This window comes from Petaurus breviceps, unplaced genomic scaffold (assembly GCF_028583685.1).
Source record: "Petaurus breviceps papuanus isolate PSGF00001 unplaced genomic scaffold, PetGlider_PUasm1.0 76, whole genome shotgun sequence".
Taxonomy (NCBI): Eukaryota; Metazoa; Chordata; class Mammalia; order Diprotodontia; family Petauridae; genus Petaurus; species Petaurus breviceps.
This window is the reverse complement of record NW_027186473.1, coordinates 60,180,090-60,205,795: the sequence shown is the minus strand read 5'-3', so window position 1 is coordinate 60,205,795 and position 25,706 is coordinate 60,180,090. Positions and strand designations below refer to the sequence as shown.

The window sequence follows — 25,706 nt, the reverse complement described above, 5'->3', positions numbered from 1 at the left end:
TACCAAACTGGAAATTCTGAAAACCAAAGGTGAGATTAATAAAATTGAAAGTAATAAAACTATGTGCTGGTTTTATGAAAAATAAAACAATAATATAAACCATCGACTAATTTGCTTTAAAAAAGAGAAGAAAAATTACTAGTATCCAAAATGAAAATGGTGGATTCATCACCAATGAAGAGGAAATTAAAGCAATTAAATAACCCCATCTTAGAAAAAGAAATCTAATAAGCCATCAATGAACTCCATAAGAAAAAATCCCCAGGGCCAGATGGATTCACAAATGAATTCTACCAAAAACCTAAGGAATAATTAATTATGTAATTAATTTTATAAATAATATAAACAATTGATTATATGAACTATTTGGAAAAATAGGTAGAGTTCTACTAAATTCCTTTTATGATCCAAATATAGTGCTGATTTCTAACAGAGAAAGAAAACTATAGACCAATTTCCCTAATGAATATTTATACAAAAATTTAAATATATAAAATATTAGCAAAGAGATTACAGTAATATATCACAAGGATCATACACTATGATAAGGTAAGTTTTATACCAGGAATGCAGGGCTGGTTCACTATTAGGAAGACTGTCAGCATAATTGACCACAACAATAACAAGACCAACTGAAATAATGTGATTATCTCAATAACCGAAGAAAAGGCCTTTGACAAAATACAGTCCTCATTCCTATAAAAAAAAAACAACAACACACAGAAAGGATAGGAATATATGAAATTTTCCTTAAAAGATAAATAGTATCTATCTAAAACCATCAACAAGCATTACCTATAATGGGGATAGAGAAGCCTTCCCAATAAGATCAAGGGAAAAGCCCATTTGCTCCACTATTTTTCAATATAGTAATAGAAATGTTAGCTATAGCAATTAGAGAAGAAAAAGAAATTAAAGGAACTAGAATAGGCAATGAAGAAACAAAACTATCACTCTGTAGATGATAGGATGATATACTTAAGGAAATCCTAAAGAATCAACTAATCAACTACTTGAAATAATTAACAACTTTAGCAAAGTTGCAGGATATTAAATAAACCCAATAAATTATCAGCATTTCTATATATTACCAACAAATCCCAGCAGTAAGAAATAGAGAGTGAAACTCCATTTAAATTAACTATATACAATATAAAATACTTAGGAGTCTACCTGCCAAAACAAACTCAGGAAATATATGAACACAATTACAAAATACTTTTCACACAGATAAAGTCATATCTAAATAATTGGAAAAATACCACTTACTCATAGGCAGGCTCAGCCAATATAATAAAAATGACAGTTCTACCTAAATTAATTTATTTATTCAATGACATACTACAAACTACCAAAATGCTTTTATAAAGCTAGAAAAAAAAGTTGCAACATAATTTATCTGGAAGAACAAAAGGTCAATAATTTCAAGGGAATTAATGAAAAAAAATGTAAAGAAAGGTAGCCTAGTCATATCAGACCTCAAACTCTGTTATAAAGTGGTACTATCTGGTACTGACTAAGAAATAGAGTGGTACATCAGTGGAATAGATTAGGTACTTAAGATATAGTAGTAAGTGACCATAGTAATTTAGTGTTTGATATACCCAAAGACCCCAACTTCTCAGATAAAAACTCACTATTTGACAAAAACTGCTGGGAAAACTGGAAAAAAAATTTGGCAGAAACTAGGTATAGGCCAACATCTTCCACTGTATGCCAAGATAAGGTCAACATGAGTGCATGATTTAGATATAAAGGGTGATACCATTAGCAAATTAGGAGAGCAAGAAATAGTTTATCTGTCAGATCTATGAAGAAGGGAAGAAATGATGACCAAACAAGAGATAGAAAACAAAACAAAATACAAAATGGATAATTTTGATTATCTTAAATTAAAAGTTGTTCCCACAAACAAAACCAATGCAACCGAGATTTGATGGAAAATAGAAAGCTGGGATACAATTTTTATAGTAAGCGTCCCTGATAAATGCCTTGTTTCTCAAATACATAGACAACTGAGTCAAATTTATAAGAATACAAGTCATTCTCCAATTGATAAGTGGTCAAAGGATATGAATAGTAAGTTTTCAGATGAAGAAATTCACATTATCTATAGCCACATAAAAATGCTCTAAATCACTATTGATCAGAGAAATGCAAATCAAAACTCTGAGATATCACCTCATACCTATCAGATTGGTCAATATGACAAAAAAATGAAAATGATAAATGTTGGAGAGGATGTGGGAAAATTAGGACACTAATACTCTGTTGGTGGAGTTATGAATTGATCCAACCATTCTGAAGAACAATTTAGAACTTTGCCCAAAGAACTATAAAGCTGAGCTATAAAACTTTGACCAATCAATGTCACTATTATGTTTGTATCCCGGAGAGGTTTAAAAAAGGAAAAAGACCTCTATGTACACAAATATTAATAGCAGCTCCTTTTGTGGTGGCAATGAATTGGAAATTGAGGGGATGCCCATCAATTGGAGAACAGTTGACCAAGTTGTGTATGATTGTATATACTATTGAGCTATAAGAAATAATGAGCAGAATGCTTTCAGAAAAACCTGGATTTACATGAAATCGATGCAAAGTGAATTGAGGAGAACCAAGAGAAAATTGTATACAGTATCAGTGACACTGTGTGACCATCAGTTATGATAGACTTAGCTCTTCTCAGTAATAAAATGATTCAAGACAATCCCAAAGGACTCATGACAGAAGATGCTATTCCTATCTAGAGAAAGAACTATGGACCGAATGCAGATCAAAACAAACTATTTTTACTTTCATTTTTTATCATTTGATCTGTTTCTTCTTTCACCACATGATTAATCCAGAAATATGTTTCACATAATTGCCCATATATAATCTATATTAAGTTTCTTACTGTCTTAAAGATGAGGGAAGGAAGGGAAGGAGAAAATTTGGAAATCAAAATTTAAAAATGAATGTTAAAAATTCTCTTTATATGTAATTGGAAAAAATAAAGTACTATTTGAAAAAAAAAGGAATTCAGCTTAGTAAGCAACATAGGAAAAACTGAATGAATCATAATAGCTAACATCTATATAGCACTTACTATATGCCAGACACTGTGCTAAGTGCTGTAAAATACTCTGTTGTTTGAATTTCACAACAACTGTGGGAGGTAGGCACAATTATTTTCCTATTTCACATATGGGGAAATGGAGGCAAACAGAGGGTAAGTTGCTGAGACCAGATTTGAACTCAAGTCATCCAGGCTTGGTGATCTTCTCACCACATCACCTAACTAGACAACATTGGCTCTCCAGACTATGATACGCTACTGGGTGGGTAGTAGTATTAAGGCAGTCAATTGTAGAGGCAATCAATAAGTAGACACCTTTTACCACTCCATCACTCCATATTCCTTTGCTGCGTTATTATCCACAGTGTACCTGAGGCTCTTGACTGGGAGGTTTTTCTTCTTCCCCTACACTCTAACTTGGTTACCTTATCAGCTCCCATGGAAATAATTATCATCTCTATGTAGATAACTGTCAAATTTCTCTCTCTCTCTCTCTCTCTCTCTCTCTCTCTCGTCTTTCTCTCGTCTTTCTCTTTGTCTTTGTCTCTCTTTCTGTCTCCCTCTTTCTCCATATATATCTATACACACATATTATCCCTAGTCTCTCTTTTGTTCCTGTTCCAAATCACTATCTATTGTATATTTTAAAGTAGAGGTCACCTAGGTGTCTCAAATTCAACATATACAAAATAAGAATTAGCAGTGTTTCCCCTAAACTCTCCCCTCTTTTGAATGGCCCTATATTCTGTCAAGGATGCCACAATCAATAAACTCCACTGACTTCATATTGCCTCAAATTCAAACTCCTGTACTTTGCATTTCAAGTCCTCACAGCCTGGATTTGGTTTATCTCTCTAGGCTTATTCCCCTTTCATACCTTAGTCCCCTTCAAACCTGTACTGCAGCCAAACTGGTTTTCTTGCCATTATTCCACAATATTTCATCTCCCATTTTGATCCTTTGCATAGGACCTGGGAAACCTGACCTTATTTAGAAGTGTTATACATTCATTAGTTTTTTTTTTTTTACTAAATTCCTACTAACAATTATTTCTTGCCATGTTCAGGAAGACATTTATTATATCTCCCTACATTTGAGGATATTTTATAATTTTAGAAGGTTTTATGTCATGTATTGAATTATTGGATTTCCCAGTTTTTGGTTATATTTTTGGTGAGTTATGCTATAGTTAAAAGACCTGGACTGTAATCTTTCATCAGCTGCTAACTTACCATATATTTCTGGAAAAGCCATTTAAACTCTGGACCTTGTGAGAAATCAAGATAATCTCTATCCCATTTCTAAATAATCTTCCACAATTTCCAGCATTCTATCATTGCCCTCAAGGTTTTTCTTATATTCACAAAACAAAATAAACACTTCAAAAGCATAACCTCATAGGTCTAAATCCTGTTTCTATAAAACAGCTAAGTTTCATCTATCAATGTTTGCCAAATAAAGAGTTTATTCAAGGTGTTTTAGCAACAAAGGCATAGCAGGGGTCCTCCAGAAGGGTGTTTCTTGGATGACATCCAAATTACTTTGAAGAATATGAGTTATAAATCATTTAAACATCAACTTATAAGGAAATTCCCTAAATTATTGAAATTTGAGGAGGTACATAGTAGGGTTGTTGGAAATTTTAGAGCAAAAAAATTAGAAACTCTTGCTGAGATAGAATATATGATTGTTAAGAGACATAGTAAACAGAATAATGATCTTGGGGGTAGAAAGGTCTGTTTGAATCCTACCTGAGACACTAACTAGCTTAGCAATTAGATTAACTATCCTCACCTGCCAGTTCCTTATTCATAAAATGGGTATAAGTAGGTATTCCCACCTCACATGGGTTGTTGGAAGGACCAAATGAATTAAGTCAAAGCACTGCACAAACTTTAAAGTGCTCACTATATAAGAGTTAGCTAAGGCAACTTTTAAAAATACTCTGAAATTTTGTTCCACACTTTGTAGATCTTTTTTCAAAGTTTAGCTCTTACTGAGATTCAGAAAGTTAGCTACAAAGAAAACTGAAAGAGAAAAACACCTACAAAATACCTCTTACAACAAAACCTTGAGTAAACTGTTGCATACATCAGTTGTCCTTCAAATAGGGAGATAAAGAAGTTTATTGATCACCATGAAGTCAGGCTCAGGGAATTGTTTTTCTAACCCCACTGAGTTATCTGAATTCATTTGCTTAGTCCCTCATATCCAAGGCCATCATCCCTTTGTGAAAGAGTTGGCCAGGGTTAAGCATAATCTCTGCTTCTGTAGAACTGGATCTGATTTCTTTTCTTGGAAATTTACTGTCCCCTTAATCCCATGCAGGATAAAGTTTGCATTGTTGGTGGTATTGGCACCATGTTTGAACCAGAGGAAATAACTAGGTTATTTTTCCTAGGAAAGTAATGATTTTCTCATATGAAGATGACATTAATGACTACCCCACATGTTTTGAATTATTATTCTAGTACTTTTGATAAATTTGTGAGGGGAATTCAATTTTCCTCATGACCAACAGAATGCATGTAAAAGTTAAGACTGAGGTTGGGGGGCTATCTATGCAAAAGGGCAAAGCTAGCTTGCCCACATTTGAACCATACCCATGAACTCATTCAGCATATTGCTTTAACCAACAATTGGTTAAACCAGTCCTACAATACAGTTACAAATCAGTCTTAGAACATGCCAGAGAAATTTTCCATATTAACATGGCCCTACGAATAAAAATATTTCATGTTTATAAAACACCATCTCATTTGAGCCTTACACCAAGCTGTAAAGTAGAATGAACCTCTTATTATTATTTTCATTATTATTATTATTATATTATTCTTCTACTAAGGTTTTATTCCAATGCCTTTTTGTAGCATAAAGATTTTTAAAATATTTTATTAAACTGAAAAGTTTTTTAGTATTTTTATCTTGAGAGTCAAATAAGATTGAGCTGGAACTTCTGACAATATTTAGGGAGCACTGATTCCTCCTCCAAAAAGGGAAGAGGTGAATGGAATTCAATTGTTCTAACTCAGCTAGGAGTAAGGGCTGAGGAACCTTCTGTTTAGATGGATGAATCTAGAAATCTTAATGGCCTCTACAGTATCAGAGGTAAAGAATAACACTTTGGCATAGTAGAAAGAGCTTCAGACTTACAGATAGAAGGGCTAGATTAAAATTCCGGGTCTAAAACTCATTAGCTGTGTGAACTTGGGCAAGTCACAAATTCATAGAATGTGTGAATTAGAAGGGACCCTGGAGACTTTCTAGTTCAATCCATACCTGAAATGAATATCTTCTACAACATGCCTACCAAGTGGTAATCCCTTGGGACTTGCCTGAAGACCCAAAGACTCCCAATAATCTGGGGTGCCAAATATTTCCTGAGGCAGCTAGAAGTCCATTTTCACCCTGGGATGTTTCTAATTGTTGAAAGTGTTTCTTAGATATAGCCTAAATCTTATTACATCTTCTAGCCCCTGTGTCTAATTCTGCCCTATGGGACCCAGAAGAATATCTGTTCCTTAGAAAACCCTTTCACTATTGGAAGATAGCTATCATATTCCCCCTTAAGTCTTTTCCAGACTAGTAAGATGTCCCTAGTTCTTTCAAATATTCTTATATAGTATGATGATGAGACCTCTTTACTGTCCTAGTTACTCTTCTCTTAATACTGTCCAACTTGTCAAAGTGCTTTACTAAAATGTGTTATCCAGTGCGAAACACAATTCTTTATATGTGGTCTGAAACAGTAAGATTGGATAGTTTGCTTAAGGCAGACACATCATGTCAGCTTTTATTCTGACTGATATATGATTATTAAACTATCTAACCTCTCTTATCCTCAATTTTCTTTTTTTGAAAGGGTTTGTGATAAAAAAAAATCCCTCTATTTCAGCTTCTGCTGCTTTTATGTGCTAGTTAGCATAGGTGGGTCCACCAGTTGCAGCTATTAATAATGGGTGACCAATAAAGTCCTAAACTCTGGGGGTGTAGGTTCAGCTAGTGTTGGTTTGTAAATCTGAATTATCTAGAGTACTAAGCAGCGCCTAATTTAATGACCATGATGTTCTTTGCCATGTGACTGGTCAGCTGCTTTTGTGCCCCATAATTTGGCTTCAAGGATGTGTAGATCAAATAAATTTCAGTGAGGGTGAGGGTTAGAATAGTGCTAATATCTAATAATATCCTAAGGTTAAGATCTAGGTGCTAAGTAAGGGAGGTACCACCTAGGGTAATGAGTGAGTGGGCTTAAGAGGTAGGGGAGCAGTAAGGGGAAAATGATGAAAACAGGGCTAGTGAAGAGAAGGAAAAACTTTTGCTTAACAATTTTGTCTAAGGACAATTGGATTACCTCCAAAACACAGGCCCAGCAAAGTTCTAGGCTGGGTTGCCATGGAGTGTCCTAGGCAGCAAGCTCTACTATCTCCTTCAGAAAGTACAAAAATGACAAACTTCATCCTAATTGTCCTGATGACCTAAAACTACCCCCTCCCCCTGCCCCCTCTGCTGCCAGGCAAATGACAAAGAGGCAGTTTTCAGTGTAATTGAAAATAGTAATTTTTGATTTTCAAATGTTTAATGCTTAGATTACCTACATATTTGAAGTGTTGAGTCCTCCTTTGTTGAATAAACTAAGCCTCAGTCACTAAGCTCAGGGAGGGAGCAGTGTGGTACAGCGGGAAGCACATTAGATTCAAAGGACCTACATTGGCGATGTGATTCTGCCAATGTGTTCGTGGGACTCAGTTTACTCATTTGCAAAATGAGTGTTGGGTCAGATGACCTCTGGGATCACTTCTAGCTCTAAAATCACTTCTAGCTCTAAATCCATGATTCTAGAAGAAATAAGAATACATTTACTTATTATAGTATAAAGTATTTAATGAACACATCTTTGGAAAACTTTCTCATAGAACTTTGCATAAATAAACAAGGTTTACAAAGCAGAATTTTTAAACATCAGCTTTTAGTTTGCCTCATAGACATTTTCACAACTGTATAACATTTCTCCACCTATTTTAATGTTTTTCATGACCGAGTTGAAATTTATAAATGATTCAGTTTCTCTAATTTTCCTTTTAGTAGCTTCTTGACAAAAAATACAAATCAAAAGTATAAATTTGGATTTTATCCTGAATAGTTTTGTTTTTAATATGTGAAGGAAAATTCTAATAACAATGTATAAAATATTGTCCTAGGTGGTAAGAGTTTTAAAAATCTGTTGGCTTTTGGAACTATTGTTGTGGAAAGAATGGTCTGATCTTCATAGACATCCCCTTCAATGAATACCATGAACCCTTCCAATTCATCCACACTACTCCATCATCTGTGCCATGTTTTGCCATATCCCAGCTGTAATGGCCACCCCAATAGTATCTACCATTTGGGTTAGCTGAGTGGCATCTGTTGTACCACCATCCTCCACCATCTTCTTTAGAGCACTGTTTACTTGAATCTGCAGTTGCCCTGAAAAGAGAAATATTAGTGGTTAATCATAAGACATGAATTCTATCCATGGCACACATTACATAGAAATCATAGAGGAAAGCAAATTCGTGTTCATTTGCTGTCTGAAAGAAACCACTGACGTATCAGAAAATCTAGATACAAAATTATTTTCAATTCAAGAAGCATAATTCTAGGAGTTTGCCTCTTTCCTTCCCTGTTTTTTTAGTAATGACAAAGAAGCATCTGGTTTTTAGGTATTGTTCAACAATTTGTTTTTAGGTCACTATACTGTAGTAAAGTGATGATCTGGAATCTTAATGATGGGCCCTCCAGGTTTGGTGACTTCCTGGAATGTATTGTTTACTGCTCCTGGGAGAGAGGGAAAAAGATTTACAGCAACTAAGCCATAAGGAGCATAATGTTGGCACCTGGATGGAGCAAACTTCATAAAACACAGGGGGAAGAAGCAACACAATGTGTGCCTCGAAGTCAACTTTTTAAGACAAATTTGGAGGTGGAGGAGAAGCTGGCACATGAGGTCCTCTGGGTGAAAGACCAAAGGTACTGGGAGGCCACTGCTGGAAAAGCAATAGAGCCAGGCCAGTCAGAGAGAAAGTTCTTATTTTAATTAATTATTCTTTCTAATTATGGTTCTGCTGGCAACCTCAAATAGCTTCCCTTAAGCGGATGTTAAAATATTCCATAAAGAGTATGGTAATGATGAGCAAGATTCTGCTTTTGATTTTCTCTCTTTCATTCCAGCTGGCTTTCTGATCAGCATCACAGGGAAAGGAGCTGCCTATGAAACCTGCAGAATTATTGTCTACACATGGCAGATACTTAGTTCTGTTTTTCTTCTTCCCAGTTATGTCTGCTTTCAGTGCGTAGAGTAATTCAAGGACATAGTAATGCCTCAGAGGGCTTGCTCTACTTAGGTAAATATAGGACTTTTTTTTGCTCCAGTTTCTACAATGTGAAATCAGAGGTCTCTTTTTGTTCTGTAATAAGATGGGGAAAGAATTGCACTGATGAAGCTAATGTTATAAGTTCAGTAGGGGAGTAGCAACCTTATCACTTTTTAAAGGAACAATAAATTGCAGGTCATTATAGAACTATTTAGGTTATTAAAAACAACTAAATTATAGGTCGAAAGCCTGTATTGAACTATCAGAGATACTGGAATTGTCCTAAATATTTGATCACCAAGGGGATACCTTCTTAAAGTACTAGAGATGAGAGCATATGAGGGACTATCTGTAGTCAGAACATGTGTGTTCACTGTTAATGATTCAGAGTGACATGGCTAGGTATTGTATTTCAAAGGAAGAATGAATGTAGACATACCACCCATCATTATCTCTGTCATACGTGCTGAAGAACATGCCATTGTGAATAGTCATGGTCCTGTTCTCTCCCACCAGCTGGGATGCTCCATCCATAAGGGCATTACCGGCAGTTCCTTTGTATTTACTAACTGAGAGCTGGTACTTGTTGTCTTCTTTCTGTACTGTGAATCCACCATAATGAGCCTTCACCTTATCACCTTTCCAATCTTCCATTTCAATCAAAAGTTCAGTGGGTCCCATTTTGGTAAGCTGGCTAATTTTATCATTTCCAAGCCAATATTCACCTAAAAGTTAAAATAATACAAGACCCCATGAAAATTAAGATATTTGAAAGCTACCAACATTCTTGCTCCAGCTGATTGTAATTTTCCTTCTCCCCTGACAATTTAATTTCTCCAAACACGATTAAATTCACAGTAAGACTTGATAATTGGGATGCTTTCTGAAAGGCCAACATGATGGCATAGAGACAATGATATTTGAATGATATTTGATGGTGGATTGATGAGTAGTAAAAAGGTTGACATATGTTCTCTAAGATAAAAAAAGAAACTTTAAAAAAAAAGTTCTTTGATTTTTGATAATTTTACCTGGTAAACCACAGTATTTCTTTGTATCTTCATTGGTTGCAATATTTCCAAACCCCTTTCTGTATGCATCCCATTTTCTGCCAAAGTCAACACTACCATCTTGACGTTTCTGGATTACGGTCCATCCTTGTGATGAGAGAGAAACCAAGATTGTTTTCATTAATTATTAAAATAATTTTCTTCACAGTTTGTATTCTTTTATTATTGATACTTAAAGCCAACCAAGAATAGGTGCCCAAAAATCATTGAAAATAATATGAAAGTTAGTACTCAAAACAAAGTAAAATACATCCCTAAAAACCAAGCTCCGATTCTTGTAAAACAGAAAGTATATAATTGAATCCATGAGTACAAAAATATTTAAGGATATTTCATGACTTTGGGAAGACTGGTAAATGAAAGCAAATGAAACCAAAGCATTAAAACAAACCTAAAGTTTTGGCAAAACTGAAATGTTTTTCCTTTCCTTTTTTTTTGGAGGGGGGAAAGCAGGGCAATTGGGGTTAAGTGACTTGCCCAAGGTCACACAGCTAGTAAATGTTAAGTGTCTGAGGTCAGATTTGAACTCAGGTCCTCCTGACTCCAGAACTGGTGCTCTATTCACTGCGTTACCTAGCTGCCCCCAAAACTGAAATATTTTAATTATTTCTTTATAGATTCAAAGTACTAGATTATAAAATTTTAGATAAAAGGATAGACATAAGGACATAATTATGTAGGACTCAGATTATTTCTGACAATAATAGAAGAGAGAACGTGGAATAGTGAACAGAATCCTGGGTTTGGAGCTAAGAAATTCTGAATTCAAATTCTACCTGTAACCCAGGCAAATCACCCAATCTTTAAGGGTCCCTTGGACTTATCTTTTGGGTCATAGGTAGATGAGTTGTACGGCTAAATGTCATTCTGTATGGTTACTTAGAGGAAACTTTAGATCCTTTGGGCATAATAATGCTAGTAAATATTAAAAGTCAGTCTTACAGCAATGTTTAAAAAAAGACAAGTTTTATAGTCGTTGGTAAAAGTTAACCATTTATCCCACTGGTCATACGATCATACCAAAGTTACTATACTTAATTATATTTTGAAATTAGATAGTTTGCAATATCATAATTATTTAATATATCAACAACTTGATAAGTGATTAAAATTGTTAAAACTTCTACAATTCTTAAGTCCAAGTCTCATAAGCATTAGCATCATATTATTGACATAAATGCATTTTGCTCTACGATTACTTCACAAAAAGTTCACAGAACCATGTACTTACCTCCATTTTCTGTCTTCATATCACAATAAACTCTATATGGTTTGATAGAGCTGTCGGGCTGAATGAGATACATTTCAGATGTATCACCTCCTTTCCTAATAATTTCTTCACATTCTGCAAACATATAATGGCACAGGTTTCACAGTAATTTAACTTAAAAATCATGATCAATAAACATATAAAAAAGAAAAATAAATTTCCTTGGGCAACTCACTTAGCTTCCCTGAGAGTCAGTTTCCTCATTTATAAAATGAAGGAAGCTCATTGCAACAAATCTCCACAGTTTTCCATATTGTAATAATGTAATAAGATAAACTTGCTTATAATACTGACAATTGAGAAGCTTCCACCATGAATATTTAAAAACAATCTATAAGCTAGGCATGTTGTCACATGCCTCTAATCAATTCTAAGGGGGAGATGAGGCTAGCTGATTACTTGAGTTTGGGAGTTCTGAGCTATAACAGGACTAAAACTAATTTGGTGGCTTCATGAAGTCTGGCACCAATATGGCAGGTCCCCAGGAGAGAAGGGTCACCAGACTTTGTGAGGACAAACTAACCTAGGCTAGAAAAATGGAGCAGATTAAAACTCTCAAGCTGATCGGTATTGAGAATGAGTCCAAGATTGACTGCTGCTCTTCCAATAGGGTGGGGAGGAGGTGGAACCTCAGCCTCAAATACACACACATATGTATGTGTACACATACACTTATGCATAAATGTATACATGTGCATATATGTGTATACATAATAACTAAGCTCATACTTTGAATAGGCATTTGAAAATCAAAGCTTTTTCATCCTTTTCAGTATGTAACTTGCCTATAAGTTTGTCACCAGCATATAGTAACATACAAAATAGAGGGGCTTCACATCTCTCTCTATCTAAGCATCACTCATTTTGTCCATTCTCACAATCCTTCTGCAGCTTCCCCCCCGACACACATCTTACAGACTCTTCCCTCTATTTCACATTATTGCCGCTACCTTCATACACAACCTGCCTCTCATATACCCCCTTTCTCATCAGAAAATGGGTAGCTAGAGATGGGAAAACTTCAAATGGGACTCTCACATACCGCTGGAGATCATCATGTGCTAAAGAACCACTATGAAAATGGCTGAGAAAAAGTGAGGTGTCCTAAGCTCCTTTCTAGCCTGCAAACTGTAAGTAAATGTAAACTCTTGCCAAAGTCCCAAGGTCCCGAGCTTAGCAATATACCTTTGCCTGAAACCACTGGGATATTACAACTGACGGTGCATGGTTTGCGGCAGTAGTCCATTTGGGCCGAAACATCACTTTCTAATTTCTGTATTTTGCTTCTTAGGTTTTCTAGAATTGAACGAAGCACTCGGAGGTTATTTGGGATATGAGTGTTCACAGTCTCCTGGATATAAACTTGATTCTTTTCCAGTTCAGAGGAAAATCCATTTACTGCATTTTCATTGTCTGTAAAAAAGGAAAATGGAAAGGAAAGGTCATTGTTTTCCCTTTATTTTAAATACAAGCTCACAAGTGTTTATTAACACTTAATTAACACTGAAATCTTGTAAAAGATGGGTATAAAGACATATGACTAAAATCTGATCCAAAACTTAACCTGTTTAGTAGGCTTTTAATATATCTAGTTCAAATGTTGCATGAATGAGGTGAAGTGATATTATACAAATCCATATAATAATGAATTATTATAATAGGGTCATTAGTATTAAGTTTGAATAAAAATTATGATCCATTAGAATTAACTAATCTTTGTCTTTTTGTTAGGAACTGTGGAAAATGCAAATCTTCTATCTTTTCTTTTTTTTTTTTTTTCCTTCTAGGCAATAGGGGTTAAGTAACTTGCCTAGGGTCACAGAGCTAGTTAGTTAAGTGTCAAGTATCTGAATGGAGTCAGGTCCTCCTGACTCCACAGCTGGTGGTCTATCCACTGTGCCACCTAGCTGCCCCTTACCTTTGATTTTCAACCATCTGAAGACTGAAAAATTTTATATATTCCCCCTTCTAAGAAGATTTATGTACTGTCTTTTGAGTTATAATGGAAATACAGGTTGATAGGGGAATAAAAGTAGCAGGGAATCAGAGACAAATTTTTCAGAGAAAATACTAATGCTGGCCTCCAATTGCGTATGAGAATTAAATGAAAGACAGATTTATCACAAATTGTGGTATGATGCTGGTAGTTTAGGACACCTGAACAGAGTGCTGATGAAATGAAATTTTTCTTGCTCTTGGAAAAATTACATGTTATTGTTACTAAATTTTAAATGATTATAATAGCATATAAACAAACTGTAAGCTAAAATTTTAGATGGGAGTAAACTTAAAAATTACCTGAGAACATAAGTGGATAGATCTAAGAAGGAGACAAATATTATTAACTAGACACAGTAGATGTAAACTTGTCCAGTTCTACAAAATGACCAAGAACTACTGACCACTAGAAACTAAAACAGAGTGGGGAGAATTAGAGGCTACACTGGCTTCAGACCAGGTGGTTTTTTCTTTTTCCTTTCTTTCTTTTTGGAGGTGGGAAGGCAGGGTATTTGGGGTTAAGTGACTTGCCCAAGGTCACATGGCTTAGTAAGTGTTAAGTGTCTGAGGCTGCATTTGAATTCAGATCCTCCTGACTCCAGGGCCAATACTCTATTCACTGCACCACCTAGCTGGCCCAAGACCAGTTGGTTCTTAGGGTTAGGTCTAGTTGCACTGTGGTACAAGGAAAGGAGCCTGGACACTTGGAGTCACTGACCTAAGTCTGAATCATGGCTCTGCCAATTATTAGGTATATGACCTTGGGTAAGTCATTCTCTCACCCTCTCTGGGCTTTAATTTTCTCATTTGTAAAACGGGAAGATAGAGTAGATGACCTTTAAGGAAACTTCCAGCTCTCTCCCTATAATCTTAGGAATCACTTTAAGAGTGAGCTTTAAAATGTCTCAGTCAATGCCCAAAAGATTAGTCTGGGTCTAGGCAGATTGAGACATTATATGTGAAGGATCAGAATTTCATCATTTTAATAGAACAAGGATTGTCTATTTGAAGGGTATATGCTAGGCTGTGGCCAGGAAATAGATAAAAATGGTTCATCGATGACAGGACAAAATCAGAGAAGATGAAAATAAAGGAGGATTGTTTCCTCCTATATCAAAATTCTGCAATGTATAGCATTTTTATTTTTTTCCTTCATTACTGTCTTTAAAGTATGATCTTATATCAGTTCAATGAAAGGAAGGAGGCTTTGCTAATATCTAATTGGGAAAGCCTAGGGGATAACTTCCCTCAGGATTTTGAGGGAACCTGGTAGTATTAAGAAAGAAAGAAGAAAACCTTAGGTTTAGCAGAATACCAACAGATTTAGCAGAAGCTATTCCCATTTTCTAATGTCTTTTTTTTCAAAGTGTAGAAGGAAACTTTTTTTTCTGTTTTATTTATTATTTATTTAAATATGTATTTATTTTTGTTTTCAACATTCACTTTTATAAGTTAGGGGTATGTTTTTATTCCTAACTTGATGGCCATCTAGTCCAGTCTCCTGATTTTGCATATGAAGAAATGAGGGATAGAGAGATGAAGTGCTACTTTCAAAGTCACAGAGGAGTAGAATAGCGATTTGCCTCTGAATCCTCTCACCTATATGCATGCGCAACCACAACTGTCCCCCAGCTTCCATTTTTTAGTGTGAGAGATGGAAGAGAAAGCATAGTTACCTATTATTTGCTTCTGTCTTTTGCCCCACAAGTCCTTTAGTATCCCCACATACTGGAGGCTGGAAGAAGTCCTGTCAGAAAACGAGTCCACTTCAGAACCTAGGTCTTTAACACTGGCTTTCACAGTTCTTTCCTGTTTCACTAATGTGTCTTGCAGCATACATCCTGTTGGACACAACACTCCCTAAAAGCAAAGAAAAGGAAAGGTAGTAGAAATCCACTATATGAATTTGGAAGAAGTGTTTGAGATAGGTCCTTTGATCAAAACAGCACAGAATGAAAGCTCAGTTATAATCTATTTAGCATGGTGATTGTTAATTTAATATTTAGTTAAAAATAAAAAGATCAAACACAATATTGGCCTCACATAGATGAACTGTGAAAATATTACTGCCATTGTAGACCACTTTTGTTTATCTCCAAAGTAGTGCATTGTTTGGATACACTAGAAATAGTCTTATCAAAGCTAATTTTAGGAACTATCTAATGAAGTGACAGCTTTTTTTACTTTATGGACTTGTAAATCAATAGGTTAGTCTTAAATAAAGAAGAAACCTTTAGAGTTTTCTTATCATAAGTTTTACTAAATGTGAATAATACATGTGTGCATTTTCGATCTATTGCTTACTAAAGAATCACTATAATTGTTGGATGAAAGCAAGGAGACAAAGAGGTCTCTGTCCACACATTTACCTGGCTGCTTTCACATATGTTAGGTTACACTGGCTTAAAAAGATGATCACTAGTTCTGAGTCAGTTTTACTCTTTAAAATATTTTATTTAAAGAAAACCATATTGGAATGCTTCATGGTTCACCTCAATAATAATGGGGACTCTGACAACTAGTTTCCTCCTTCCAGGGAGATCACAGAGTCTCAGAGTAGTAAAGGACCCAGTGGTCATCTAGTTCAAATAGTAAGTTTACAGAAATCTCCTCTGCTGTCTCCAGAAGCCCAGTCCTCTCCTGGAGACCTCAAGAGAGGGCATCTCCTGCCTCCGAAGAAAGAAAGCCCATTCTAATCTTGGAGAACTCCAATTGGTAGAAGTTTGTCACTTTAAACCTAAGTCCATCTCTTCAACTTTCATCTATTGCTTGGAGGCCTGTCCTCCAGGGCCAGTCCCTCTACCATGTAATTGCTCCTAAGTAGGAGAAGACAATAAATGCGGCCCCTTTGATTTTTTCTTCTCCAAGCTCTCCATTTCTAGTTCATCTCCTTCAGCTGATCCTCCTATGGAACACCTATCTCTAAAATCAATAACAAAGCTTTTTTCATATCATATCAAGCTATGACAATAAATGTGCACAGATATTAAAGACCAGGTTAAGAAAGTAAGGACCTTTTAATATATCACAGCAGGGGAAGAAACTATGTATTACCTTCAACTCACTATTTAAACTTTTTTCTTTTACTTATGAACCGAATAAATGAATATTTCAATATACAAAGAACAGAAGAGGACTGTATATGAAACTGTGAACTTGTGTGATGTATGGTTTTCTTCAGTGTCTATGAAATTTAACCTGGTGGCAAGGAAACTGCTCTCTTTCTGCTCTTTTCTGTGAATTCCAAAGAAGTTTCACTGAAACTCTCTCCTGCTCTTACTAATTCTCTTCCCATCAGTCAACTCAGTATTTTGCTCAAATGTGGCAAAATGAGGAAATCTTTAGGACTGAATTTCTGGGTTCCTGCTGTGTTATATTACTCTAGTGTGATTCCTATGAAAATGCAAAGCAGGGACTTTCTAGCATGTGATAGTAAAACCAAACAAAATGAAGCAAAACCCTTAATGTAATGAGGGCCATTAATACATTTCAGTAGCACTGAACCCTTTTCCTAGCACGGATTCTCTTCATTGGCCATGACCAATTATGCTAATGGTTTTAATTCACGTACCATATCGGCATCAGCATGGAGGCAGCCTCCAGCGTCAGGGGCTTTTCTTTCCAATTTCTTCTGTTGAATAGACTGAGGTTGGGAAGGACGGGCACGGTATCCTCCCCCGCTGATCGGAGGTGGAGCTGGTCTTAGAGTTGGAGCTGCTTCCCTCCTCTTATCTATTGGCCGATGACCCCGAGCATCCACTCCAGGCTGCATGAAACAAGGGGAAAAGATCCATAGTCATGGAGTCATAACATTTTAAAGCTGGAAGGACCCTTAGAGATCATCTAGTTTAACAATTCTTAAATTTTTGTGTGTGTCAGAGTCCCCTTTTGACAATCCAGTGAAACTTATGGACCCCTCCTCAGAATGTTTTTAATTGCACAAAGTAAAATACATAAGACACACATACATACATACATACAACCAAATATACTGAAAAACTGTTAACAAAAGATATATTTTCAAAAGTTCTTAGATGACAGTCTAAGAACTAGTTTAGTCTAATTAGTTCTTTATAAAAAAAAAAAAAAAACTTTCCCCTTAACTTTAAATGAACTCTCTTAAACTAACATTCTCTCTCTGTGTCTGAGTCCCTGCCTCCCTCTGTCTCTCTCCCCATCCCTTCACTATCCAGTTTTGAGAAAGAGTAGGTTACTCTGCTTCTACTTACTCTCTACCCAATTGCAATTCAGTCCTTTGCAGTTTGGCTTCTGTCCCCTCCACTGTCCTGAAACAGTTCTTTTCAAGGTCACTACTGACTTCCTTAATGATAAATCTAATGGCCTTTATTCTGTCCTCACCCTCCTCAACCTCTTAGTGCCATTGGACATTAACACCACTCCTTCCTCTTTCCCTTTGGCTTCTGTGACACTACTCTCAGTGTTTGTTCTCCTACCTCTTTGATTGCTCTTTCTCTGTTTCTTTTTGCTGGCTCTTTAATTTCTTCTTGCCTCTTAAATACAAGTGATTCCCAAGGTTCTGTTCTTGGCCCTTTTCTCTATTGAATTTACCACTCCTATTACTTCAAACATCACCTCTATACTCATCACTTCAAAAAATATTTTCCATCCTCACCAAACATTTTGTAGTTTAACTCTTATATTCATAACTATGTATTAGATAACTTCACTTGGATGTCCCATCAGGTACATAAACTCAACATGTCCAAAATTAAACTCATCTTTCCTGTCAAATTTGTGCTTAACTCTAAGTTTTCTGTTCAAAGCACTGTTTTTGGTTACTGAGATTCATATCCTCATTTATCTTTGACTCTTCCCTTTCCCTTATTGCATAATTCAATCAGCTGTCAACCTTTGATTATTCTACTTCTTCAATGTTGCTAGCAGTCTTCTCTTCCTCTGAAACAACAACTTGTTTCAGGCCCTGATCTTTTTCTCTTTGAGATTGCTGTAATAGACTCCCAAATGATTTTCATGGTTCCAACCATCCTTTCACACCACTGACTAAGTAATCTTCCCAAAGCATTACTCTGATCATGTCATGATACTCCAAAATCTTTGGTGACTTTAATTGTTTACTGCTTATAATGTACAGTTCTGATGTTGATATTTAAAGCCTTCTAAGATCTGGTTCCAACCTATCTCCTGAATCTTATCTCATACTATTTCCTATCCTGTAGTTTGAATTCTAGCCAAAATGAAATTCTTTTTCTTGCACTCTAATTTTACCCTCTGGGCCTTTTATGCTTTTGCTCATTCCATACCCCAGGCCTAGAAAAAGATTTCCCTTGAGGGACAGAAAATAAATTGCTGTTAATTGAAAAAAAAAAGATGAAATAATACTCCTCAACAATCTAGCTATAACTTTTTGTTGAAGCTCATTTTTCTTCCTTCCTCCCTTCTTTCTTCCCTCCCTCCTTCCCTTCCTCTCTTTCTCCTTCCTTCTATTCCTTCCTTCCTTCCTTCTTTCCTTCTCTCATTCTTTCCTTCCTTTCTTCTTTTCTTGTAATCCTTCATTCCTTCTTACCTTCCTTCTTTCCTTCCTTCCTCCCTTCCTTCATTGTTGGATGAAGATGCTCCTCTCTTCCAAGAAACCTTTACTAAAAATTCCAGGTGAAAGTGATCCCCTTCTCTTAAAATTTCCTAGAGAACTTTAAATGGACTTTTCCTTTGCATATACAGGACTTTCCTTTGTACCATAGTTAACTTGTGTATAAGGGTTTCCCTCCTATTAAGGTCTGTATTATTTCTTTGTATGACAAGCATAGTCCCTTACACTTAGTAGGTAGGTGCTTAATAAATATCTGTTGAATTGAACTTCCTTCTCTGGAAACTGAGCAAACAGGCCTAGAAAAATTAAGAAATCAGCTCAAATTGACACAGATCTACTAGGTATGTAGTTATTGGAGATGGGATAACTCTTGGGTAAAGGAAGTAGGCAAACAGAGTCCTAAACCTCAGCAGCCTCTATGAATAGTCACTACATTTGCAAATAGAAAGTATTTCTAGGTACACTTTGTACCTAGATTGACTGTAAGGCAATGAGACCAATTCTTTAAATCTAAAACACCAGAAATCCACTAGTGAGTGATGAGGAACTTATTCTGTCAACAAGGATTACTGTCATTTAGCCCATTTTTATTTACCAAGTTCTCATACTTGATTGCAACAGACCCAGACAAGTTTAATATATTTAAAATTAAAAAAGAAATTTGAAAAGAGGGGAATCACTTTCACCTAGAATTGTTAGTAAAGGTTTCCTGGAGGAGAGGAAAATCTGAGTCATCCAAGAAGGAAGGAAGGAAGGAAAGAAGGGAGAAAGGGAGGGAGAAAGGAAGGAAAGAAAAAAGAAAGGAAAGAAGGAAGGAAACAAGAGAGAAAGAAGGAAGGAAGAAGGGAGGGACTATGTTTAAAACTAGGGTTGTTTATGCCCTGTATATACCAACTTTATCAAGAAAGTTTGTTAAGGGGAAAACTTATTAACATATGGATACTATAATATGTAATAAATGAAGATTTGAAGAGAAATAGTTCACCAAATGTTGCTCACAATAGCTCTTATAATTCTGAGTAACTGATTTCTTGAGTCTTTTAGACGAGCATCAGAATGCAGCCCCTATCTGCTGCCTCTTAGTTACCTTCTTTGGATGAAAGACAATGTTTTTTTCTTGTTTAAAGCAACTCTGAACTCACATTGCACTTGAAAGTATTTGCTATCTTTAGAAAGTAATTGATTCTCACAGTAACAAGAAAGACGGAAAACAGAGGAAACAGTCTCAAAATGTTAGCTCAAGCCCGTGTCTCTTGTTAGTTACATCATCCCACAAAAGCTCCATTAAGCTTTATCAGGTGCATCAATTGAACTCACTGTATTTTGACCACAGAAGCCATGGAATAACCAGTTCTGTAATATCTTTTGTGCATTTGTTCCACATGTATTTTTAAGCACTTAATTTATAGAACTAAGTGCAGTAGGCACTGCAGGGGAAAAATAGGGCATGGTCTCTGCTATCAAAGAACATAAGAATCTTATAGAAATCATACTGCCCTATTCATAGGAATGTGGTGAGATTTATTTTATCAGTTTGTAGTAGAAAAACTTTGAATAATAATGATTTTATGCTTTTAAGTTAAAGTAGAAATAATATGGGATAATGAGATTGAGGCAGCAGAAGCAAAGTACAAATTTGTACAAAGTACAGATTTTACAATTACAGCATCAATTGATTTAGTCAATGAATGTAACTATCTAAATAATTGAAGCAAAAAAAATCACTTTGAAGCCTTACCTCCAGAGCAGGTATCTCTATGAATCAAATTAACTAGAAAAAGCTCTTTTTTTTGGTAGAATGACATATAGAAAAGCTGAGCTCTCCTAATGCTAACTCATTAAAGAATATTAAAGAGGTCTGTTTTCTCTCTCTGCTACTGATTATCCTCATCTATGAAATAAGGATAATAAAACTGACTTTTGAATTTATCTCAAGAGGATTTGTCAAAAATGTTATTTCAGTTTTGTAAATTCCCTCCAATCTATTCCTGAAATTTTACCGATAAAATGACTTAAATATAATACTTAAATGAAATATATTTTTATAAATAGATTAATTATGTTAAACTATTTGCTTCATATTATTTATATTTACAGAAAAACATAATTGAAAATTATAGCATTCATTTTCTAACATATTCTATTTTCTTAAATCACTACTGATTATTACAACTACCCTTTCCTTTCAGTTGCTAAATATTGCATTTCTTCTTTGACAGGTAAACTTTATATACCTGTTGCTCATATTTTGTCTGCTTATACTGAAGTTGTCTGGTTTCTATTCTGTACCATTGTCATAATTTTTTTCTTATCTGTTAATATTAACACAATAAAGTCTTAACATACAGTAGAACAAGTAAATGACAAAAGTATATCTTACCTTATGTGGATTATCATCCTAAAGAAAAGAGAGATGAAAATTTGTGAAAAAAATAAAACAGGAAGAAAAAGATATTCCTTTTACATAAAGAAATGAATTAATCGCATTTTGCATGAACTCCTAAAATAAAATTGTTCCCGAAATTATTTCAATTTCATTTATAAAATTTATTATCATGAATTAATTTTACTCTTATAAAAATAAACATCCATGTACAATTAAATAATATTATGTATAGATCATCAGAACTTATATTAATGCTATTAATATGACATTAATATTTTTATAATAACCACCTCATCATCATAGTCAGCATTGGATTTAACTATGGAAATGCAGAGCAGGAGCAGCAAAAGACGTTTCATGACAGAAGATTTTGAGAATATCCAAGTAACCATCCTTTGCTAATGAATGTGAGAGTGAGATCTTCAGTCTTATATATACGCTAGGTAGATTGGTAGGCTTGATTTGAGAACCAGTTAGAATCTCCAGTTAATATTCAATCTTGTTGGCTGAGCCATTTTAAACACTTGAGCAACATCTTCCCAGCAAGCTGTATTTTCTTGTCATACAACCCTTTCTCCCTGATGGCCTCATTAAATGACCCACAAAACTTCTGCAAATCCTCCAGTTGGGAAAGATTAAGGGAAATCAAGAGTTTCTTGAAAAACATGTATATCACTTGCTAGTTACCCTAATCTGGATTCAGGGATATGTGTAGAAAGCAATATGCTAATAAAAAAATTCCAACTATTCTCCCAAAATGTAGAAAATTTCAGGTCAAGCCACAAAAATCTGAGCTATTCACAAGGTAGTGACTTAAATTGTAAACCCATTATCTTTATTCCATAAATGTTTATTTTTTGGGGGGTGGGGTTACCACATATTTTTAAATATCCATAGTGAACAACAGAACTAGATGGGCCTTTAGAGTTGATAGTTCATGCCCTAACTTTACAAAGGAGGAAACCCAGGCTAGAGGGTAGGAGTGGGTTAAACAATAGAGGTAAGGACTAGAACGCACAATTTTGGACATTGCATTTTTTTTAACTACCAGTAATTTTCAGTATAAAATTTCAAAGTTTAATAAAAATGTATCATGATGAAAATAGCTAGTCAGTGCCTAATTGAAGATACTGATTACAGCAAACAAATGGATGGAAAATATGATGCATCTAGAATAGATATTTTCATTGAGAATGATCTAATCCTTACTTTTTTCCCCCTTTTTTAAGCCTACATCATGAGATTTTGTACATACAGCTTATCAGTGTTTTCACACACTAAAAGTGATCATTACCTTTGTAATTTCCAATCAGCCAAATCTTCTTTGTTGTTGTTTAAATCAGTATAATCTGAATAAACAGGCAACTAGGTGGTACAACGTATAAAGAACTGCACTTGTAGTTATAAAGACCTGAGTTTCAATAACATCAGAAAAACACTAATGTCTCTTCTCTTTATATTTTATTATCTCCTAGTCTTTTAAATTAATGTCCCCTGAAACAAAAAAAAGTCAGTTTTGAAACCCTGTGAAATTCTTCTCAACCTATGCCCCACTACTAGCTGTCTGTGATTATTTCATTAAGACAATGATTTGGGGTTATTATGCTTTTATATTTACTTAGCAAAGTAACTGAAAACTCAATAAGATATACAGTAATACACAAAAGCATTGCTTGTGAAACAAAAGAAAATGAACCCACCTTAGATAAGAAATGTATTAATTCAATGTGAAATGCAGATTCTTATTGATAAAAGAAGCTTATGTAAAGATTAAAATAAAGTTCTCTTCTTCATAATGTTATCTGATCATTGTTACATTTTAAAGCATCTACATTGGGATCAGTTATGTTTCTGCTGTAATTATTATCAAAGAATTAATTATATATCTTAATTAATTGTATAAGCCCTGACTTCTTATCTACCAGGTAGGAGTGGAGAACATTATGCAATTTCTAACAATTTTTCATTACACTGTTTTCCCCATAAGGTATTAAAATTATTTTTAACTCAAATATACATTCTTGCATGTTTTTACTCACATATTACCCAGATTGTGAGGAAGGAAAAACAAGATACAAAGGGTAAATGCAGCCTGGAAATGACAAAAAATAATGACCACACTTAACAATAGAATTTGGGGGTACAGAAGCTCAGAAAAGCACTTCATTCCCTAGTCCATGTTTCCTCTCAAATCTTTCACAAATAAGCATGTGAGTGAATGTGGATTATCACATCATAAGAATATTTTAGGAGAGTGAAGGAGTATAGAATCCTAGGAATTATTTAGAAAGGGTCTTAGAAATCAATCAGACTAATCCTATGTTTGAAGAGCAATTTTGGGTACTGATGTATCAGCATGTATGAATGTTTCCTATTTCAGGTTCCTGTCATCTAGTAGTGAATGTTTTGTCTATTGAGTTGGTTTTAAGCCAATTGAACTGTTTGTTGTAATTACATTCCAATATGTTTAACATGATAGCAAAAAGATAAAACAACTTATTTTGCTTTCAAACAGAAGTGGAGAGCTGAAATTGCATTTACAGAAACGGTTAACTAAAAAGGATGTTCTATTAGGGAGAAATGGGAGTACTGTTTGCTTTGCTGTTTCTGATCAATAGGGCAATAGAGCAGTGTATGCATTAGCCCACACCATTACACAAGTCAAGGGCAGTAAATCAGTGACAAAGAAAACAAAGATAAATCTGCCCAGCATAATAACTTCTGTGGGAGGAGCGAGAATTCCTGAGGTCGAAACCTCTCAGGGGCAGGGCTGGCAACCACAAAACGTGGTGATGCCACTGGCAGAGAGGTTATTACGACAGTCCTTGGTGCTCAGTTTTCCTCTTTTTGAAAGAGGAAAGTGTGCCACTAAACATTTCCTTTTTTGGTTACTACAGTGACAGAGTAGCCCTGCAAGTGAGGGACAATGTATATGTATATGGCACATGTATACGTCTACATATGGATGTGTAAATATGTAGATACATGTATATATGTGTTTAAGTGTAAGTAATGTATGTCTTCATCTATGTATGTTTATATGGACACATACATAGAAATACATGTGTACCTGGGTGTGCACATGCACAAACGTGTGTAAACATGTGCACGTACATGTATTTTTCGGTTTTCAAAGCTCTTTTTCTCCTACTTCCTTACATCTACTTTGAAAAAAAAGAAAGAAAAACAACATCTTTACAACTGATATATAAAGTGAAGCAAAACAAATTCCCATATTGGCCATGTCCCAAAAGATAAAGACTTCATTCTCTGCCATCAGTGCTTTGCCTCTCTGTTAGGTAACGTTTCATCATCTTTCCTGATCCTGACTGGTCATCACATGGATCACAGCCTGTATGTCTATATCTTGTTATTGTGCAAATTATACTCATGGTTTGCTCACTTCACTCTGCATGGGCTATCTACAAGTCTTCCCAGATTTCTCTGAAAATCTCCCTTTCAGTTCTTGTCAGAACATTTCTCATTCAGCTAAGTGCAAAAGAGATGAACTGGTACAAAGGCAAAGAAAATAGTAGGACAGTCTTTTTCTGCCTCCTAAATAAAAGGGGAAAATCAAGCCCTATCTTTCATATATCTAGCTGCTTACTCTACATTGGAGTATAAACTGTATGATGGCAAGAGGACTGGATTCTCAAATACCAATATATTGAAAAACTCTTTCTGCAGCTTTCCTAGTTTGCAACCTACTGCATACTACAGAGATGGTACTAATAGTAAAGTTCTAAGCCAAAAAATGGAAGAATTCAATTTTATGTTTATAGCATTTTCAATGGCATCTATCTAAAATATTTCCTTTCTAATCTCAATTTCCATATTAAAGTGTAGAGCACAACCATTCTCCCAGTCATCCAGGATCCCAAATTTGGGATCAGTCTTGACTTTTCATCTTCATTCTCCCACACATACAATCTCCTGCTTCCTTAACAATGTGAGGTTCCACATAAAAAAGCAAAAATTCCTTGAGGAAATACTGAAGAA

At 35.1% G+C, this 25,706-nt stretch overlaps 1 protein-coding gene across 6 annotated transcripts; it reads right to left on the bottom strand.

The window, feature by feature from the left end:
• Window positions 1–8,143: 8,143 nt before the first annotated feature.
• On the bottom strand, window positions 8,144–22,099 carry FGB (fibrinogen beta chain). Of its 6 annotated transcripts, none has more exons than XM_069105069.1 (8): window positions 21,998–22,099; window positions 17,324–17,518; window positions 15,429–15,612; window positions 12,940–13,167; window positions 11,716–11,829; window positions 10,446–10,571; window positions 9,854–10,139; window positions 8,144–8,527 (listed from the first exon to the last, which is right to left on the bottom strand). In XM_069105069.1, the coding sequence occupies exons 1-8, from the start codon at window positions 22,097–22,099 to the stop codon at window positions 8,296–8,298; spliced, it is 1,467 nt and encodes a 488-aa protein (XP_068961170.1). In that variant the 3' UTR covers window positions 8,144–8,295. The 6 variants fall into 6 exon arrangements, with proteins under 6 accessions (XP_068961170.1, XP_068961174.1, XP_068961171.1 ...); XM_069105073.1 differs by having other exon boundaries at window positions 8,144–8,329; XM_069105070.1 differs by having other exon boundaries at window positions 9,878–10,139.
• Window positions 22,100–25,706: the final 3,607 nt, after the last annotated feature.

What these genes read in the sequence shown, in the direction of transcription:
- FGB (XM_069105069.1), bottom strand. Translation starts at nt 22,099, where the DNA reads ATGGTTACTTGGATATTCTCAAAATCTTCTGTCATGAAACGTCTTTTG. An exon ending in TCCATGCTGATGCCGATATG is followed by an intron (nt 15,613 to 17,323) that starts GTACGTGAATTA and finishes CTTTGCTTTTAG; the next exon opens with GGAGTGTTGTGTCCAACAGG. An exon ending in GACAGAGATAATGATGGGTG is followed by an intron (nt 8,528 to 9,853) that starts GTATGTCTACAT and finishes TTCTCTTTTCAG; the next exon opens with GGCAACTGCAGATTCAAGTA.